The 21,024-nt window shown below is 40.0% G+C and overlaps 1 protein-coding gene across 5 annotated transcripts in view; it reads right to left on the reverse strand.

The window, feature by feature from the left end:
* Nucleotides 1-1,442: 1,442 nt before the first annotated feature.
* The window catches only part of LOC132385130 (coatomer subunit delta-like), a 49,778-nt gene continuing 30,196 nt past the window's right edge, over nt 1,443-21,024 (reverse strand). For all 5 annotated transcript variants that reach the window (XM_059956931.1, XM_059956934.1, XM_059956929.1 and 2 more), the window contains 7 exons: nt 17,874-18,073; nt 16,087-16,245; nt 9,358-9,523; nt 5,553-5,700; nt 3,508-3,616; nt 2,965-3,169; nt 1,443-2,070 (listed from right to left, as the gene is read on the reverse strand). In XM_059956931.1, coding sequence (XP_059812914.1) covers nt 1,981-2,070; nt 2,965-3,169; nt 3,508-3,616; nt 5,553-5,700; nt 9,358-9,523; nt 16,087-16,245; nt 17,874-18,073 — 1,077 coding nt within the window. In that variant the 3' untranslated portion in view covers nt 1,443-1,980. The remainder of the gene's footprint in view (nt 2,071-2,964; nt 3,170-3,507; nt 3,617-5,552; nt 5,701-9,357; nt 9,524-16,086; nt 16,246-17,873; nt 18,074-21,024) is intronic.

The following is a 21,024-nucleotide window of genomic DNA, read 5'->3' on the forward strand; positions in this document are numbered from 1 at the left end:
AGGTCCTGTTTGATAAACTTACTGGAGTTCTTTGAGGATATAACAAGCACAGTGGACAGAGGGAAACAGATGGAAGTTATTTACTTGGATTTCCAGAAGATGTTCTATAAGGAGCCACATAAAAGACTTAGCCGTAAGATAAGGATGCATAGAGTTGGGGGTGATGTATTAGCAGATAGAGGATTGGTTAACCAATAGAAAGCAGAGAATTGGGATGCATGGGTGTTTCTCTGGTTGACAACCAGTGCAACACTGCAACACTGCACCACTGCAGTGTGCTGCAGTGGTCAGTGTTGGGCTTGCAACTGTTCACGGTATACATTAATGATCTGGAAGATGGGGCTGAGTGTAGTTTATCTAAATTTGCTAATGACACTAAATTCAGTGGAAAAGCAAACTGTGCAGAGGATACGAAGAGTCTGCAGAGAGATATAGATTGGTTAAGTGAGTGGGCAAGGGCCTGGCAGATGGAGTACAATGCCAGGTCATCCACTTTGGAAGGAAAAATGGAAAATAAGATTATTATTTAAATAGTATTTAAATGCTGTGCAGAAGGACTTGGGAGTGCTTGTGCATGAATTGCAGAAGGTTGGTTTGCAGGCACACCAGGCTATCATTGCTGGAGGAATTGAATTTAAGAGCAGGGAGGTTATGCTGCAACTGTATAAGATACCGGTGAGGCTGCACCTGGAGTATTGCATGCAGTTCTGGTCTCCTTACTTAAGCATATACTAGCTTTGAAGGCAGTGGAGAGGAGGTTCACCAGGCTGATTCCAGAGATGAGGGGGTTAGACTATGAGGAGAGATTCAGTTGCCTGGGACTGCACTTACTGGAATTCAGAAGAATGAGAGATCATCTTATAGAAACATAAAATTAAAGGATAGATTAGAGGCAGGAAAGCTATTTCCATTGGTTGGTGAGGCTAAAGCTAGGGGACCTAACCTCAAGATTCAAGAGAGTAAATTTAGGTTGGAGACAAGGAACTGCTTTTCCCCCAAAGAGTGGTGAATCTGTGGAATTTTCTGCCCAATGAAACAGTAGAGGCTACCTCAGTAAATTTATCCAAGACAAGGTTGGATAGATTTTTGCATAGTAGAGGAATTAAGGGTTATGGGGAAAAGGCAGGTAGATGGAAATGGTCAGATCAGCCATGATCTTATTGAATGGCAGAGCAGGCTCGACAGACCAGATGGTCTACTCCTGCTCCTATTTCTTATGTTCTTTATGTCTGGTAATTTCATATTTCTGGAGTAAAAAGCAGTGAGAATTTAAACTCCCTGGCTGTCATAACAATGACCAGATCACATCCAATTCAACCCTACCACATGTTGCACCACAGTTTAGAGAAATTATTCATCCTTCCTTACACCTTCAAGATGTAGATTTCAGTGTTGTAGTTATGACTCAACCTGTGTCCACAGAGAAACAAAGCAACATCACATTGTTTTACAATATACTTTTAATCATCTTAAAGATTACATTTTGAAGTCTTTTTACATTGGAATGTTGTCATATTCCCTCAATACACTTTACAGGGTTACAAAATTTGTTTTGATCATGTTTTCATCCAAATCAAGGAACAAAAGGAAAGGAAAAAATTCACTTCACCTTAATACTAACTCAACAAAAATAGGCCTAAAATGATAATTACAGCCAATGAGGCAATACAATAAGGAATAAGGGGTGCTGTGGTTGACATACAAGATGCTGTAGATGCTACCAAATGTCATTCCTCCCACTCCCTCCTTCCAAAACAAAAACACATTTACTTGGTTAATTAAAGTATTAATATCAAACTCCTTTTGTGATCTGAGAATAGTCAGCATGTTTGGACAATAAACCACATTGCTCTTTAAGCATTTAGAAACTTCCCCCTATACACTGTGCAATTTTATTTTTGAAGTTTATGGTCTCTGTTCTTATATGCAGCTCAGTGATACCTGCTCTTGGGTTCTCTGGATATTTCTTGAGTGTTGATTTTACAGTATTTCATACCTGTCAACCAAAAACATGGTTTCCAGAGAGAACCTCACTGGACTGTTGCTGTCAACATGATTTACTCCGCTCACCTGTGGATGAAGAGGATAAGCTTTAATTTCCAATATTAACCCACTTTTCCCCAAAAACACAGTAGACAATCACAAGCCCATCAGATGGTTTCTGCTGACTTCAGCTATGGCTTTAACTTTTTTCTAAGCAGCAAATCTCAATACAGGTGGTAAGGGCAATCACATATCCATAAACAAAACGGCACCACTGGTTAGTGACACCAAGAGAAAAGACCAAGTTTTAATTTTGTCAAGTAATTTTTTTATTGGGGGAATTCAATTTGTAGCTCATTCCACTTATAGACACAAATGTTAAACTTGCAAGACTGAATCATTGTTTTAAGGTCACGCTGTTATAGTAGCAGCAGCATGAGGTTTAATTTAATGTTTCCTAAAAATCAGTTGTGTAGGATGCAAGTGTCATGGCATGGACAGCATTTATTTCCTTTTCCCAGTTCTGGGTCAGACTGTATTTGAGCCCATCATATTACTGTTGGATTCATGATGGGTGGCTGGACAAGGATGCTTAACTTCTTTCACTATAAAGTTAGCAAACCAGATGGGGTTTAATAAAAATCAAGATCACCAAAATAATATAAAGAAATTTAAACTCCCCAACTAATATGCTGAGATTTGAAATTGCTTCTTTGTGTTATGAGCCCAAATGTCTGGGCTGTTGGTTGAACAAACTTAACCACGTGTAAGAAATTCAAAATGTACAGTAGCGTTAACTTTACATGTTGTTGATAAATACATGTTGAGACTTGGGAAATTGCTGAAAACTCAACAGCTTCTCTACTAAACCCAACTGAATCCTAACAACTCCTTCAGCACAAATTCCACCCAATTCCTATCCTATTCAAGGTATACTTGAAACCTTCTTGAACGGTAAGGTATTTTAATCAGAATTCGTACCTGTATATTGCAGTAGTTCTTTTTGGACACAAATGACACGTGGATTGGAAAGAAATCATTGGGGTGTCCTGGAAAACTGAACTCCATGCTACCAGATTTGTTTTTGGCATCTATGACTGGCAGGCACCACTCAAGCAAGTTTTTCCGGTTGTCATGGCGATACTCGCCTTCCAGTTCACTAATTAATAGAGTCCCAGGACCAGCCCTAAGTACAACAGAAGTAAACTTTGAATGTAGTACTAGAGAAACAATTATTACATGTATACAGTTGCCTGAATGTCAGGGATACCTTCACTGTCACCTCAATATTTTACAAAATAATTTAAGTAAGACATCGTTCCTGCCAAGTGCTTGTAGATTTTAAACAGCAAGGCACCAAATTGATCTCTGACTGGCTTGAAGCTCAGTAGACATAACAAAATAGTTTCACTTCTAAAATTTCATAAAGCTGGAGAAAACACATTAACTGGTGAAAATAAAGTTAAGGAAACAAGCAGAAGAAACAAAAAAGGAATAAACTTTTGCAGTTGCAAAACCACTTACGGAAGAGGGATGGCGATAACAACATCATTTAGTTCCAGACTGCTCTCCTGTAACTCGTACTCAATATTTACATCACAGCCGGTAGCACTCTCAGAAGGCCAACAGTTAACTAATTTAGAAAAAAGTAATGAAAATAGCTTGAAAATAATGGAAATACCCCAAGTTTGAACAGAAGCTGCCTAAACTATTAGATCAATTAATTATTTACTGAATAACCTATCAACAAAATCTTTATAGTAGTTGAACCAAATCACCTCCATTGAAAGGGGATCTTTAATCAAAAACCAGAAAACCAATGTTGATTAAATCCTAAATGCAGACTTCACAACCTGTAGTTCTGCTTACAAATTGATAGGTGATCAATTTAGGATATCTTTCTGTTTTGGAGATCGTGCTTAATTAAGTGACAAAAATAAAATTAGAGCCAAAGTGATATTAAAAGAAGACCTGAAACAGTAAAAAGGGCAGATGGATTTCAAATATCACTTAAGACAACTACATGCACAATTAAAATTGAATTCTTGGATGGAGAATGTAGTCAGTCAAGAAACCTGGTGATTTCTGGATCTGCAAGTGAATGTCTCATTGCCTATTGTCTTAATTAATGTATTGAGGGATCTTTTTCTTTCAAAACTCTGATACCATTAACATTTAAGAACACATTTAATACTCATTGATGGATTTATTTATTGTCACAGTTTTGTGTCAGATACTAAAGGAAAGGTTCCCAGGTTTTAGTAGCATCACAGTACAGGGCCTTCTCCAGGTTACACAAAGGGTTTGTTCCTGGGAACTGTCCATAAGCTTATTTCTCCCCAAGCCAGAAACATCCCGGTTGAAGAAATAAATGTGCAGGCTATTTTGTGAATAGGGAGAAAATACAAAAATTTAAGATGCAAAGGGACTTGGGAGTCTTTGTGCAGAACACCCTAAAAGGTTAACCTGCAGGTTGAGTCAGTGGTGAGGAAAGGAAATGCAATGTTAACATTCGTTTCAAGAGGTCCAGAATAGAGCAAGGATGCGATGCTGAGGCTTTATAAAGGCACTGGTGAGGCCTCACCTGGAGTATTGTGAACAGTTTTGGCTTCTCATCTAAGATGTGCTGGCACTGGAGAGGGTTCAGAGGAAGTTCACAAGGATAATTCCAAGAATGAAAGGGTTATCATACGAGGTATGTTTGATGGCTCTGGGCTTGTACTCACTGGAATTTAGAAGAATGGGGTGGGGGGGGGGGGGGTGAATCTCATTGAAACCTTTCGAATGTAGAAAGGCCTAGACAGAGTATCTTTATGTGGAAAGGATGTATCCCATGGTGGGGGAGTCTACGACAAGAGGCCACAGCCTCAGGATAGAGGGGCATCATTTAAAACAGATGCAGAAAAATTTCTTTTGGTAAAGGGTGGCAAATTTGTGGAATTTGTTACCACAGGCATTGCTAACAGGTCATTGGGTGTATTTAAGGTGGAGATTGATAGGTTCTTGATTGGCCACAGCATCAAAGATTACAGTGAGTGGGACCTGGGGGGGGGGGAAAGAGAGAAAAAAGGATCAGCCATGATTGAATGGCAAAGCAGGCTTGACGGACCAAATGGCCTAATTCTGCTCCCATGTCTTATGGGCACCTTTTATCTATACTAACTCAATGCATTATTACAATTGCATGAAAGTATTTGTGTAAAGTTTGATTTCCATAAATCAGGACATTCCTAACTTGGGCAACACCTGAAATTAAAATCAACCACTGGAACACTATTCAAATTCTGCTTCCTAACACAAGTGTTTATCTTCTGATAACTTGCATTTATATAGCATTGTAAGGACAGAAACTCCAAGGTATTTTCAAAAGTTTGACACAGTGGCAAGAAAGGAGGAGTAATGACTAGATGCTTAATTAAAAATTCAGATGCAAGAGGGAAAAAATATGAAACCAGAGGAATTCTAGAGTTAAAGGAAAAAAGATGACCATTTATAGATTGAGAACATTTTCTTCTTCCAGATAGGAAAGTACCCATGCACCAATTGCTATTTCTAACTTCAGTACTTACTCGCAAGGGGAATAAAGGCATCATCAGTAGTTTGCAATCTCCACTTCAGGACACCCACATCATTATTCAGAGGGAACGATTTCTCAGGATTCTTTAAGCCGATCAATGACTCTGCAGTGAAAAGCTTTTTATCTACATTTGGATGAGTCTGGATGCAAAAAAAATAAAGAGTATAAAACCAAATATCATGACCTTAATGTAGTTTGAGTTTCTACTAAAGGAGAGCTCAACCAGGAGCCAAAGAATAATTTTGAATAAAAAACACAAAATGCAGTCTGTTCACTGCCTTGTACCACGTTTGCACTTTTGCATCACAACCCACTTCTAAAAGGATGTGCCCTTTTCAAAAAAGCATTTAATACCTCTGCCCTGCAAACATCTTGCTTTCAACTTCTCTTTCTCAAGTCTTTGCTCATCACTCCAAGCTTTTGAGTTCCATAGCTGAATTTCTAATAGTGTTTCTTCAACCAGCATGGGAAAAAAAACCTCAAAAATCTTAGTGACATTGTTTGAGTTTGGCTAAAGTAAAATATCCCTCCACACCTTCCCATAGCTGCTGCTGTCCCTCATCAGGTATTCCTCCACATTGTTACATTACTGACCAGCAAAATGGAACTGCTTGGTCCTAATCCTAACTAACCAATTGTAGCTAGAAAGATCACTTGCATTGGAAATACTACAGTTATCAATTCTGGACTTCCATTTTTCACCAATATGCTGCCTTCTAAAGCCCTCAATCAACACAACTACATGTACGTTAATAAGACCACTTCTCATCATCTTTACACAAGCTGCAAAATGCCAGACCTCTTGTCAAATATAGTCCTGACAAGATTTCCCATGTGACTAAAAGATTCTCCATGTAACTAAATTTGGAAGATCAAATCCAAAGTCTTCAAGTTATTTCAAAGAACTTTTCCAAGATACCTATTCCACCCTTTTTGCCATGCTCTGATCGACATTAAACAAAATCTTTTGCAAACTTGGCGTTTTAACTCAAAAGTGAGTTTCAGCAACCTATCTGCACTATCATGTCCTACATCTACACTTCACTTTGAATCTGTTGCCCACAAACTCAGAAGTCATTCAAAATAGTGCTATCCATGCCCTCATTGAAATGAGGAACATTTGTGCACTCATTCTCACTGAAACTTGGCTTCAGGACTTAATACCAGATGTGGCCATTTAGCTGGAGGGTTTCAGGATGTATCATATCAGGCTGACAGGAACCCAGCGATCTCAGGCAAGACCCTCAGAGCTGACATCTGTATTTACATAATTACAACTGCTGTATGGAGGCTTTAGCAGTGGTATCCCACTGTTCACTGATGATTGAATTCATTTTTGTGAAGTGCAGACTGTTTTATATACCGAGGGAGCTCATTACAGTTGAACTATTGTGCTGGTAGCTGTATATATCGCCCCCGCAGCCCCCCACCCCCCAACGGACCAGTGAGGCACTACTTGAGCTCAACAGCACCAGTGAGTTTCAAACACCCTAATGGTATCTTCATTGTCACAACTAACTTTAACCATGCAGAACTGAAAATAGTCCTGCCAAAATTCCAGCAGCATGTTGGTTTTGCTTCCAGAATGAAAATACACCAGACCTGATTTATACTAATATACCAGGTGCATATAAAGCAGTTCCTTGGCCCCACATTGGGCTCTCAGATATTGATTCCAGCATACAAACCACTAACCAAATGGGCCAAGAACTGCTTTGAAAACACAAACTGGAAAATGTTCAGGAAGGCTGACTATTGCAACCATGTTAATATCAAAGAATATGTGGATTTTGTTATCAGCTACATAGAGAATTGAACTGAGGATGGTACCATCTCAAAACACCTCCGGGTGAGGGCAAATCAGAAGCTATGGCTTACTGCAGAGGTCCGTGCATAGCTGAGGGATCATGATGCTGCCTTAAAATCGGGGGATGCGACAGATCGCTGGAAAGCAAGAACTGTGCTTTTCTGCTCCATCAGGAAGGCAAAACAGGCGCATTCTCAGAGAATTTACACTACTTCTGTGATACCAGAGACATGAGGCGCAGGTGGCAGGGAATTGAGAAGATTACAGATTATAAGTTTACCCTGCACATTAGTGACCAGGATGACTCACTCCCTGACAGGCTGGATGTCTTTTATGCCCAATTTGATGCACAGAAGAAAGTGCTGGCAAGGAAGGCAGGGGAGCAGACATTCTGTCTGGCTGAAAGACTGCACAGCCCAGCTGAGGTGCTGACAGATATATTCAACATCTCTCTGGAATGTTCACTGTCCCCTCAATTTTCAAGGTGGCAACCAACATTCCAATGCCAAAGGTGAGACCAACCTGTCTAAATGACCATCGTCCAGTGACATTAACATCAACCATTACGAAATGCTTTGAGCGGCTGGTCATGGAACACATTAAAGCCTTTCTCCCGGCTACATTGGACCCTTTGCAATTGGCTTTATCGCTCATATCGATCCATTGACAATGCATTAGCCTCTGCCTTCCACTCTGTCCTGTCTCACCTGGAAAATGGGGTCTCACATGCCAGCTGCTGTTTATAGTCTTCAGTTCGGCATCAGACCCCGGTAACTGGTGGGGAAACTGTCCTCACAGGGTCTGAACACCTCCCTCTGCAATCGGATGCAGCACTTCTTAACAGTAAGACCACAGTCAATCTGTGTGGACGGCAACGTCTCTGTCCCATTATGCTGAGCACTGGTGCTCACCAAGGCTGTGTGCTCAGCCTGCTGCTGTTCACAGGGTTCATTCAACTCAAACCATGTCATCAAGTTTGCGGATGACAAAACAGTGGTTGGCCTCATCTACAACGATAATGGGTCGGAGCACAGAGAGGAAGCAGAGCGGCTGGCGGACTGGTGTGAAATCAGCAACCCAAGTCTGAATGTAGAGAAGACTAAGGAAATCATTGTGGACTTCTGGAAGGTACAGACAAACATGGCTCAGCTATAGAAAGAGTTAAGTGTACCAAGTTCCTGGGAGTTCACATCACGGATGATCTCACCTGCTCCCTTAAAATCAGCTCTCTGAACAAGTCAGCACAGCAGGGTCTCCACTTCTAAAGGAGATTGAGGCAAGCGAGCCCCACCCCACCCCCATCTTAACTGCATTTTTATAGAAGCACCATTGAGAGCATCCTGACAAGTTGCATCTCCATCTGGTATGGAAGCAGTCAAGCATCAGACCAGAAGTCCCTACAAAGGACTGTAAGAACAGCTGAGAGGATCATAGGAGCCTCCCTGCCATCCATCAGGGACATTTATCAGGAGTGCTGCACACACAGGGCCCTTGGTATTATTAAGGATCCCACCCAGCATCCTCTTTGACTTTCTACCATCAGGTAGGATACTCTGATGCATAAAAACAAGAATGACAGATTACAGGTCAGTGTGGGAAACAGTTTCTTCCCTCAGGCCATCAGGCTTTTGAACTCCCTGCTGCATTGCATTTGAAGTGTGTCACTGGTTAATCTGTTCTGTATTTACAATATTTATGCACCTCAGTTTGCTTATTACACAATTTATTTGTAGATTTTATCCTTACTTTCATAAGTTAGTGTGTGTTACGTACTACTGTGCTTTACACCCTGGTTTGGAGAAACGGCTCATTTGTCAGTATACATGTTATAATTAAATGACAATAAACTTGACTTCCCTAATTTCCACTTCTATCTAGCCACCAGAGCTGTGCTCTTGAACCAACCATTTCTCCCAGGAAGTTTTCTAATTCCTTCACTTCAACCAAACTCCTCTCAATCTCCAATCATACACACAACTATTATTTATACCTGCAGTTGAATTCCCTTTTTATCATCATTCTCCACTTGAAGACGAATTCTTCCTTGCTTTTCATCAGTAACTCTTAGCATGATCATGCCATGTACCTCCATGTTTTGCAAACCACCATCACGGCCACATACCAAAGATATCTTCTCTTCAATCTTCAGATGTACACTGTATAGGTTGGAAGAAAAATTCACCAGTTATGAAGATCTTGCACTATTATGCACTTCAATTATTATTACAGAAGATTAATTTGCAGCAATAGGGGGTAATACCTTTACGTAGAAGCTAAATGTAATTAACAGGTACGGGATCCTGGAATTTTTGACCCAAGATTCATATGGATTATCATGTTCATATGGATAATCTCCATTATAATGGAGGAACCAATACAGATGGAGAGATGGCTTTGTGTAGCACCTGCATTCAGTCCGAAGGAATATACTTGCCACCACACACTCTATAGATGCGTGGAAGAGAATATACCGGTTCAATCATAGCCTGGTATGGAAATACAAATGCCCTTGAAATGGAAAGGCCTACACAAAGTAGTGGAGATGGCTCAGTCCACCCTGGTTAAAGCCCTCCCCACCACTGAGCATATCTGCATAGAGTGCTGTCGCAGGAAAAGCAGCATCCATTATTGAGGACTTCCACCACCCAGGTCATGCTCTCTTCCCTCTGATGGTAACAGCAAGAGGAGGTACAGAGCCTCAGGACCCACATCACTAGGCTCAGCAGAAGTTATTGCCCCTCATTCATCAGGTTCTTGAACTAGGAGATAACTTCACTTACCACATCACTGAACTGTTCCCACAACCTATGGACTATTGCTTTCAAGAACACATCTCCTCAATACTTATTACTTATTTATTATTTCTATGTTTTTCTCTTTGTATTTGCAGATTGTTGTCTTGTTTGTCCATCCTGTTGGATGCAGTCTTTCATTGTTTTATTTATTGAGATACAGCTCGGAATAGGCCCTTCTGGCCTTTGGAGCCAGGCTGCCCAGCAATCCCCAATATAACCCTGGCCTAATTACAGGACAATTTACAATGACCAATTAACCTACCAACCGTTACTACCACTTTGGACTGTGGGGGGAAATCGGAACACCCGGAGGAAACCCATGCAGTCACAGTAAGAATTCCTTACACACAGCAGTGGGAATCCATTATGTTTCTTGCGATTTACTGTGATTGCCTGCAAGATAATGAATCTCAGTGTTGTATCTGGTGACATGTACGTACTCTGATAACAAATTTATTTTGAACTTTGAAGCTTCCAGTTGCTTACCACTTTAATTCTCCATTAGACTCTGATCCATCCATTACTTTCTGCACAAGAGGCCCAATACAAGCTTAATGAGTGGCACCTCATCATCCATTGGATAGGCTGCAGCTTTCTAAATTATAGAATTCTCAACTCAGCCTTTACTATATTACAAACTTATTTTTCCTTGCATGACAATCTTTGCACCAGTCTGTTGTGTGCTTGTCTTGTAATTATTATTACTATTATGTATTGTTTATTCTGCAACCTTCACACAACACGGGATTTCATAGGACTCTTTTGTTTTTGTCATAAACACCATCCCCTCTTGACTGTATTGGAACAGACTACCTCTACCAACTACCAGTCAACATTTTGATTCAATTTTTAAATTTTCTACTGCACAAGTCCCACAGCTTTCTTATTAAGAACACATTACACAGATAAAGCAGCATGCTGCTTCCAACTGCTACATTTAGTCTCATCCCACCAGATGTTCCTTTAATTCTATCACTCCTTCCATCACTTGTTCCTGGAAAATGTATTTCCATTCCCACTTTGTGCAAAGATTCTGGCACCTGAATTATTAAATGCTTCTCTTGACACAGAAGCTGTTCAACATGCAGAGTTGTCTCCTGCATTTTTTGACATTACTATTCTGGGTGGTCAGTTACTGAAAAATATTTAATACCCCCAAAACAATCACTTATTCTTTAGAAGAATCAAGAGATGGGATGATCAAGGTGGACGAAGTCGAGGATCTCCTGTGAATTTGCAGACCAGTTAAACCTTGAATGGCTATTTGACCAATTCTAGTTTAGATTTCAGCACTTACGTTCACATTAACAGCTAATTTCTACACTGGAAAATTCCCTAAGCAGGAAATGCAAATGATAGATTACAAGGTTTTGTTTAGTGCAGGGGGTTCCAAACCTGGGGTCCATAGACCCCTTGCTTAATGGTATTGGTCAATGTCATAATAAAGGTTGGGAACCACTGGCTGAGAGGAATAAGTGTTAATAAACAATTTTCCACTCCTTTTAAACCATGCAGGCAGAATTTATGCTCAGCAAAAAACATTACAATATATAACAGATTACCGGTCTTGCAATACAACACTGGCTGGAGTTCGAAGTTGCAAAGACTGTAAAAGTGGCATTGAAATGCAGAGGACTCACACAGCTTTATCCTTCAGGGTGTTATGTACTTGGTTTCAAACCTTTGCTATCCCAACTTCATTTGAACCAAATTAGTTAATACAGTGCCTATAAAAAAGTATTCATTACCCCTCCGCCCAGTTTTCATGTTTTATTGTTTTACAACATTGAATCACAATGATTTAATTTGGTTTTTTTGACACTGATCAACAGAAAAGACTCTCAGCACAAAATTATTGATTGCTAAGTATTCACCCCATTTAACATGACACACCAAATTATCACTGGTGCAGCCAATGGTTTTAGAAGCCACATAATTATTTAAACAGAGATCACCTGTGTGCAGTCAAGGTGTTTCAACTAATTGTAGTTAAAAAAAAATACACCTGTGTCTGGAAGGTCCCACTGCTGGTGAGTCAGTATCCTGGCAAAAACTACACCATGAAGACAAAAGCTTCCAAGCAACTCCATGAAAAGGTTATTGAAAAGCACAAGTCAGGATATGGATACAAGAAAATTTTCAAGTCACTTAATATCCCTTGGAGTACAGTTAGGCCAATCATCAAGAAATGGAAAGAATATGGCACAGCTGTAAATCTGCCTAGAGTAGGCTGTCCTCAAAAACCAAGTGACCGTGCAAGTAGGACACTAGTGAGGGAGACCACCAAGAGACTATTACAACTCTGGAGGAGTTACTAGCTTCAGTGGCTGAGATGGGAGAGACTGTGCATACAACAGCTGTTGCCTGGGTGCTTCTTCAGTCCCAACTTTATGAGAGAGTGGCAACGAGAAAGCCACTGTTATAAAAAGAACTCACATGAAATCTCAGCTGGAGTTTGCTAGAAGGCATGTGAGAGACACTGAAGTCAGCTGATAGAACATTCTATGGTCTGATGAAACCAAAATTGAGCTTTTTGGCCATCAGACTAAATGCTATGTTTGGTGTAAGCCAAACACTGCACATCATCCCTACATGGCTGTAGCTGCATCAAGCTGTGGGGATACTTCACTGCAGCAGGCCCTGGAAGGCTTGAGAGGCAGAGGGTAAAATGAATGCGGCAAAATACAGGGAAATCTTGATGTAGTCTGCAAGAGAACTGCAGCTTGGGAAAAGACTTGTTTTTCAGCAAGACAATGACCCCAAGTATAAAGCCAAAGCAACACAGGAATGGCTTAGAAATAACAAGGTTAATGTCCTGGTGTGGCCAAGCCAGAGTCCAGACCTCAATCCAATTAAGAATTTGTGGCTGGACTTGAAAAGGGCTGTTCACTCATGCTCCCCATGCAATCCGAGTCAGCTTGAGCAGTTTTGTAAAGAAGAATGGGGAAAAATTGCGGTGTCCAGGTGTGCAAAGCTGACAGAGACCTATCCACACAGACTCAAGGCTGCAATTGCTGCCAAACGTATATCTATTAAATACTGTCTTGAAGTGAGTAATTATGCAATCAATTATTTTGTGTTTAATAATTGTAATAAATTTAAAGCAATTTGCAGAAATTTGTTTTCACTTTGACACAAGAGTCTTTTCTGTTGATCAGTATCAGAAAAGCCAAATTAAATCCACTATGCTTCAGTGTTGTAAAACAATAAATCATGACAACTTTGAAAGGGGGCGAATATTTTTTTATAGACACGGTATATTGCTGCAATTACCAGGTACAAGGACAACAGAGGGGGATTCTAAGGCATCCTTTAATGACTTTAAACCATTCCTTCCATTGAATGTAGTGAAACTTAGCAGCATTTACAGCTTTGAGACTATGATCACTGATGCCAATAACACATGTAAGCCACTGCATCAAACCCTTTGCAGCCTTGGACTCAGCACCAATTATACTTCTGTACTCATAAACTTTAATGGCTGGTATTTGACACTCATGAGGCAGCAATAAAGTTCATCTTGCTTGGCTCCCTTTCAGCACAACACCAAAAGCCAACAAATCAACTTAGAATACCCAAAGATTAACATCCAGTCCTGCTATCTTACTGTCAAAATTGGCAAGAACCATCTTCTCAGGAACTCCCTCTTAAAATGAACAGGTATCTTAGGTGTCCTTGCTTTGGATGTTAGCCTAGAAAGCACCAAAGTGGCTAATTTTCAGAAAATTTGGAGGATTTTGTAGAAACAGTATTGATATTTTGCTTGTACATTGCCTGCTCAGAGAAGCCCACATTTCAAGTCTATTAGAGAGAGGTTAGTGCTGTCTGGTTAACCAGGAATTTAATACCAGATCTGTGGTCTCAGATTTCAAACCACTTTTCCTTAAATTGACCAAGGCTGAGCTGGCACATTGAAGACAATAGCAAATATGAGCAAAGTCTGCCTTCATTGAGGGATAGCTTCCAACTTAAATGAAGAAGTCCATGATTAGCAGGGTCTATGAGCTTTTATTGTTGAGGACAGTGTGGTGCAGGTTGGTAGATAATCTGTGTGCCAACAGAATGTAAGGCCCATTCTCTCAATTTTTTTGGGAATGTGGCCTCTGGACACACAAATACAAACTTCAAAGGCAAACTCAGTCACTGAGGTTCGTGTAATCATTGCTGGAGTAATCCCATGGAATGAACAGCTGCCCGCCAGTTCCAAAAACCATCTTCACTCCCAAGGGGAGTTTGTTGCAGGTTAGCTGCAATTCTTGGGCAAAAGGTACGAGGGTAAAAAAAGCTTTAGAGCAATTATCAAGCTTCAAAGTAAATTATCAAAGTATATACACATGTCACCCATTTGCAACCCTCAGATTCATTTTCTTGAAGACATACTCAATAAATTCAATAACTATAATAGAATCAATGAAAGACCACAGCAACAGGGTACAAAGAGCTACAAACTGTGCAAATACAAAAAGAAAGAAAATTAATAAATGCAGATTTATTTTACATTAGCCTTCCCAGAGAAAATTCTGCTGCAGATCTGTTGCTTAATTTCATGGTCTACATGAAATTAATGAATTTTGTAAATTAGTAAATTTGCTGATGACACAAAGGTTGGGGGTGTTCTGGATAGTGTGGAGGGCTGTCAGAGGTTACAGCAGGACATTAACAGGATGCAAAACTGGGCTGAGAAGTGGCAGATGGAGTTCAACCCAGATAAGTGTGAGGTGGTTCATTTTAGTAGGTCAAATATGATGGCAGAATACAGCATTAATGATAAGACTCTTGGCAGTGTGGAGGATCAGAGGGATCTTGGGGTCCGAGTCCATAGGACACTCAAAGCAACTGTGCAGGTTGACTCTGTGGTTAAGAAGGCATACGGTGTATTGGCCTTCATCAACCATGGGATTGAGTTCAAGAGCCGAGAGGTAATGTTACAGCTGTATAGAACCCTGGTCAGACCCCACTTGGAATACTGGTCACCTCACTACAAGGAGGACGTGGGAACTATAGAAAGGGTACAGAGGAGATTTACAAGGATGTTGCCCAGATTGGAGAGCATGCCTTATGAGAATAGGTCGAATGAACTCGCCCTTTTCTCCTTGGAGCAACGGAGGAAGAGAGGTGACCTGATAAGAGGTGTATAAAATGATGAAAGACATTGATCGTGTGGATCGTCAGAGGCTTTTTCCCCGGGGCTGAAATGGCTAACACGAGAGGACACAGTTTTAAGGTGCTTGGAAGTAGTTACAGAAGGGATGTTAGTGTTAAGTTTTCTTTTAAAAAAAATGCAGAGTGGTGAGTGTGTGGAATGGGTTGCCGGCCATTGTGGTGGAGGTGGATGCAATAGGGCCTTTTATGAGGCTCCTGGATAGGTACGTGGAGCTTAGAAAAATAGAGGGCTATGGGTAACCCTAAGTAAGTACACGTTCAGCCCAAGGGCCTGTATTGTGCTGTAGGTTTTCTATGTTTTTATATGGCATCAAGGAGCAAATGCAAATGTAAGGATGGTTTTCCACTGTTGAATTCAATCAAAAACTTTACTGAGGTAAAATTTAAAAAAAAAACATGTATTGTGCTGCTTCCTGCTTTATTCGTGGAGTTGCTGCATTAAGGACATGTCCACTATCTACTGAACGAGCAGAATCCAGGAACTGGCTTGGCAACAAGCATGGGTGGCAATAACTTTACTCGTAGCTGTCAACAGGGAAACTCTTCTGCAGTTCCACCGTCAAGACCATCTTCTTTCTTGAAAACTGTCATGACTCCATAGTCTGAAGTGCCCTGGAATAACAATTCTTCCCAAATATGGGTAATGAGATTGTGTTTGTGATTGATTTGATAAGAATATAACTTGACAGTGACAAGAAGCTATTTATTAAAATATATCATTTATAGAAAAAAATCAATTAACCAGAAAGACCAAAACCCACCTTTCTACGTTAATGGGAGGTGACAGCACTTTAGCCACTTCTGATGAACGTTTTGTTGAGGAACTGATGTGCTCTCCTTCCAATTTCAGTTTATCTACAAAATTCTCCACATCTTTTCCTTTTGCTCCAAGTTTTAAGGCTTTGCTTGGACCAGAAGGTCTAAGGAAACAAATGAAAATGCATATATTTTAGAACTGGAGAATTAAAACCCGGACTTAACAATTAACTCAATCAGATAACCATAGAACATGCTGATACTTTCATATTTACCTATGTAATTTACTATTTTTCCCAAACAGAACATTTTAACTTTTAACTTTGGTCAAAATGCAGTACTTTCCCCAAAATTTTGCTTGGTTCAGTACACAAACTATACAGCTGTACCGATGTATATCTGTAAATATTTTAGTCTACTATGCACACAGTGACACCACAATCAAGCCAAGGTAAGCGGAAGCAATCTGAATAATGAAAACAAAAAGGGCCTTCAACTCAATAGGCTACCGTGTACTGGATGCTGCAGGAAGGGCCCCCTTCCCATGCATTACTGAGAGCAATTGAAGCACACCGTACCTGATTATATATAAACCAGCTTCATACGCAAGACCTGCTGCATCAGCCCTTAATCCATAAGAGAACACAAGTGATAATGGGTTTAAAATGGCACAGGTTTGATCCATAGTATATCACAGCTAACATTTTGTTTTACAAACTGAAACAGGCCAAGGAATGATTAACTTTGACAGACTACCCCATGATAATAAATTTAACAGCACCTCAGCTGGCAGTTAGGGAGAGCTGCAGACAAAACACCATTATCTCTTTACTCAAGTGATTTCAGACACATTCGATATCTATTTCTTTAAAATATTATGTTTGTAAAAAAATACTTGCCAATATACCTGCAGGCAGGGGGCAGAATTTCAAGATAAATTTGCTTGACCTACATAACTCAGAAATTTAAGTCAAAGGAATTAAATAGGAAGGAAATAGAGATCAAATGGTCCTCAGCCCAATGACGCACATGCCATGGAAAATCATTGCCAAATTGGTGCCCATTACATATTGTGAGTAGGTGTCAATTCGACTCAGTGGCTCAGAAATCAGAAGATCAGCCTTACTATTCCATCACTATTCTATCAAACAAAAGCACCAAAGCAAACGTTTATGAGTAAACTAATGACACTCAAAACATACAGCCTTCATCTGATTCTCCACATCAATCATGGAAAGTGAAACTTGAAAGTAGCGTGGTTGAAATATTTCATTATTCATCTTTACAATCCAAATGTCTGTTGAACAGGGGCCACTTCCACTCCAAATTCTTACTTTGAAAGTAAGACAATTTGAATCATTAAGTCACCACCTTACAGTACGATCAGTATCATACAAAATGCAGCTTCTATCCTTCAAGTCTCCTGTTACTCCAATGAGATTTGAAGACCAAGCCTGGCACATTTCTCTAATGTTTCAATTCATTATCTTGGAGCAGCAGATAGGCAGGAAAATAACAAATTTATTATAAAAATTAATGGTCACTATCCTTGTCATTGAAATTAAAAATTGCAGTTAATAAATCAAAAAGGCACAATGCATGACAGTAGTATAGAAGCACACACCGTGATGGTGCAAATGCCCTCATACTCTCACATAGCACTGATACAAAGAAAAGCAAGAATCAGTCACGTCCATGCAAGACTCATGACATACATTCTTAAAATACAACCTTCCTCAAGGAAAAGAAGTTTTCTGTATTATTAGACCACATGAAGCAGCAAAAAACCCACCTCATTACTGTTGGTGTCACCTTTGGCTTCTCTGGTTCAACGATGGTGTCTGTTATCATGGAAGCTGCAGAGCTGCTTGAAATTCCTCCACTGCTAAAGCCAAAGCTAGTTTTCTTGCCTTGTCTCTCTGCATCTCTGCGAGCTTGCTGCAATTCTTTTGCCTTTCGGCGCATTTCCGCTTTTGCTTCACGTTCTTGTGTCTTAAAAGGAAATACACAGTCCACTGTTAAAAGATTTCTGAGGGTTACACAGAATATTACCATAAATATGGATTTTGTTTTAAAAATGCATCTCGAATGTAACAACTGGGGTATTTTAGGGCACCATTTTTTAAAAAAATCTTCATTTTTTGGGGATTGCAGCAACACTGGCAATATCTTATAGTGCCCATTTCTAATTGCCTTCAGAATGCTGATGTGTGCTTTCTTGAACCTCTGCAGCTTTTCTGAGTCCACTCAGTGCCATCACCAGGAGTGTTCCACAATTTAGACCCAGCAATGATTAAAAACAGCAACAATTCCAAGTCAGAGGTGTGTGCCACTTGGAGGCAATACAGACAAAGGTGTTACAATGTCCTTGTCCTTTTTGGTAGTAATGCCTGTAGGTTTGATAGGTACTGCCAGTTTAAGCTACCAAAGAAACTGTAGTTGATTTTGTCAAGTACACAATGCAGCATGGTATGCTAGTGGTATAGAGTAGTGAAAGTACCATCAATCAAAAGAATGCTGGTCCTCTAAAGGTGCCAAGTTTCTAGATTTATTATTGAGTGGTATTCATAGAGGAAGATAGCATAGTCATAGAATTGTACAATACCAAAATGAGCCTTTCTGTCCACCATATCCATGTCAACCTTTTGACTCATCTGTCCACATTAAAACCACATCCCCCCAATAAAAAAATAAATTACAAAAAAAAAATCCCCCCATACCTTGTTGAAGTATCTAAATGTCTCTAAAACATCGTAACTTGATCTGATTCTACCACATGGCATTATGTTACAGGTATCAACTGCTGTGTGGGGGGGGGGGGGGAATAAAAAAAACCCTTCCCCAAGATCCTCTTTAAACCTCTTTCCACTCCCTTTCTCATGGGAATAAGATTTTAAATATGTCTGTCTTTTGTAACCTTATATACTTCAGTGCCCTTTACTTATAAGCCTAGCCTTCCAACCTCTCTGCAGAACTAAAGTCTTCCTATCCAAACAACATCCCAGTGAATCTCCTCTGCACACTCTCCACTACAATCACATATTTGCAAACAACTCCTTTTAATGCCACAGAAAAGAAACTTCTTGGCTTGTACCTTGTAGATGGTAAAAGGGTTTTAGAGTATTAGAAGACTCAAGCCTATCTTATAGCCACATACATGTTTGTGCTTGGTCCAGAGGAGTTTCTGATCTACAGGATTCCACTGGAGGAGAAATTGGAGAAGTAATGCCATTGCATGTCAAGGTGAGGTGGCTACACTTTCTTTTGCTGAATATGGCTATTGCTTAATATTTGTGTTGTACATGCTACTTGACTTAGCAGCCTATGCCAAAGTTTTTCTGCTTTCAGGAGTCTACTGCTTTTTTAATTGGGTTAGGATTCAACTGTTTTTAAATTAGGTTAGGGTTCACAATATTCAACTATTTGCAATCAGTGAACATCCTGACTTCTGATCTTATGATGGAAGGAAGATCAAAAGATAGTAGCTGAATATGACTGGGCCAAAGTCAATACCTTGATGAACTCCCACAGTGATGCCCTAGGGATTAGATTACTAACCCACACAAATACCACCATTCTTTGTATAAATTATGATACCAACTACTAGAATGTTATCTCCTTGGTGCCTATTGACTTAAGTTCAGGTCACCTTGAAGACAACATTTTCCATTTCTTTGCTGTCAATGAGCAAAAATCCTACTTTCTACCCTTACTAAGGACCACTGGACTCTCAGGATGAAGCAGCAAAGTGGCCTTTCCAGCACCACTCAGCAGTCAAAATAGAACACTGTCAGCTGGGTTCACACTCAATGAATATAGATTTGCAGTAAACTAAATGCAAATTTCAGAGCAAAATGTGGATGATGTTAAAGCATATTCTGGAATTAGGGTATATAGCAAATACTAATTTGCAACCAATCTTCACTTGATGTCTGCATATGTCTGAATCCAGAGAGAGAGTTAGAGAGGACTAACATTCATTTTGGGTGTTTAGAGTGTGGGTGTGAAAAATGATCTATTGGAAAACTGTGTAATTCAAAGAATTGTAACTAGAGAATTATCTAGCTGTTACCCTTGATCTGTAGCATATAAAACTGTCAAGTAATATTGGGTCAAGCAGGCCTCTTCTTACAAGAGTGGCTCAATTATGATGCATGTTGCTCATTTTTGCTGAATAAAACACTTTTATATCCACCAGCTTCAGTGCCTCTCTGGTGACTTTGGTAACATCACAACATTTGGGGGCTGTCCAGGATACATTCATGACCATCTCAGCAAAATGCTGGAGGAACTCAGCAAGCCAGGCGGCATCTACGGAAAAGAGTGAACTGTCATCGTTTCAGGCACAGCCTTAATCCTTCAGTCTAACCTGGTGAGTATTTTTAAAATTAGCACTCTCACTTGGTGCTGCTCAGGTTGGTGACCATGAGAATCATGAAGTATCACAAACATGGTGGGTGCTTGTGTGTTTTAAAATTAAGTCTGTAACCTTGGTGTAACAGTTTTAAATGCAAAGTAATACAGCAGGCATAGTGAGCTCAGACACACAAGTGGCAGTTTGCAGAGTATGTACTCTATGGTTTAAGTATAAACTGTTTAATTTTTATTCATCATTTATATTTTGCGTAGTGTGGGAATTAGTATAGAGATATTTGAGGGAGAGGTTATTCCAAGATATATCTGCCATAATGGCACCAAATAAGGTTAGGCAATGTCAGGTCAAGAACCCTGATGACCCAAGCCAGCCCATGACCCTGATTATGACCATTCATAAGCCCTTCATCCCAGGGAAAAGCAGAGCATTTTGTCAGTGTTGCCCTCACTTAGTATTGCCTGCAGGAATGCAGAATTCTGGTTAAGCTCAAGGAAATGATTGAAATTCACCAGATACACCCTAAAGACATCCATGTCACACATCCATGTGTTGGTAAAAGTGAAGTGCC

Source organism: Hypanus sabinus, chromosome X2 (genome assembly GCF_030144855.1).
Source record: "Hypanus sabinus isolate sHypSab1 chromosome X2, sHypSab1.hap1, whole genome shotgun sequence".
NCBI classification, from domain to species: Eukaryota; Metazoa; Chordata; class Chondrichthyes; order Myliobatiformes; family Dasyatidae; genus Hypanus; species Hypanus sabinus.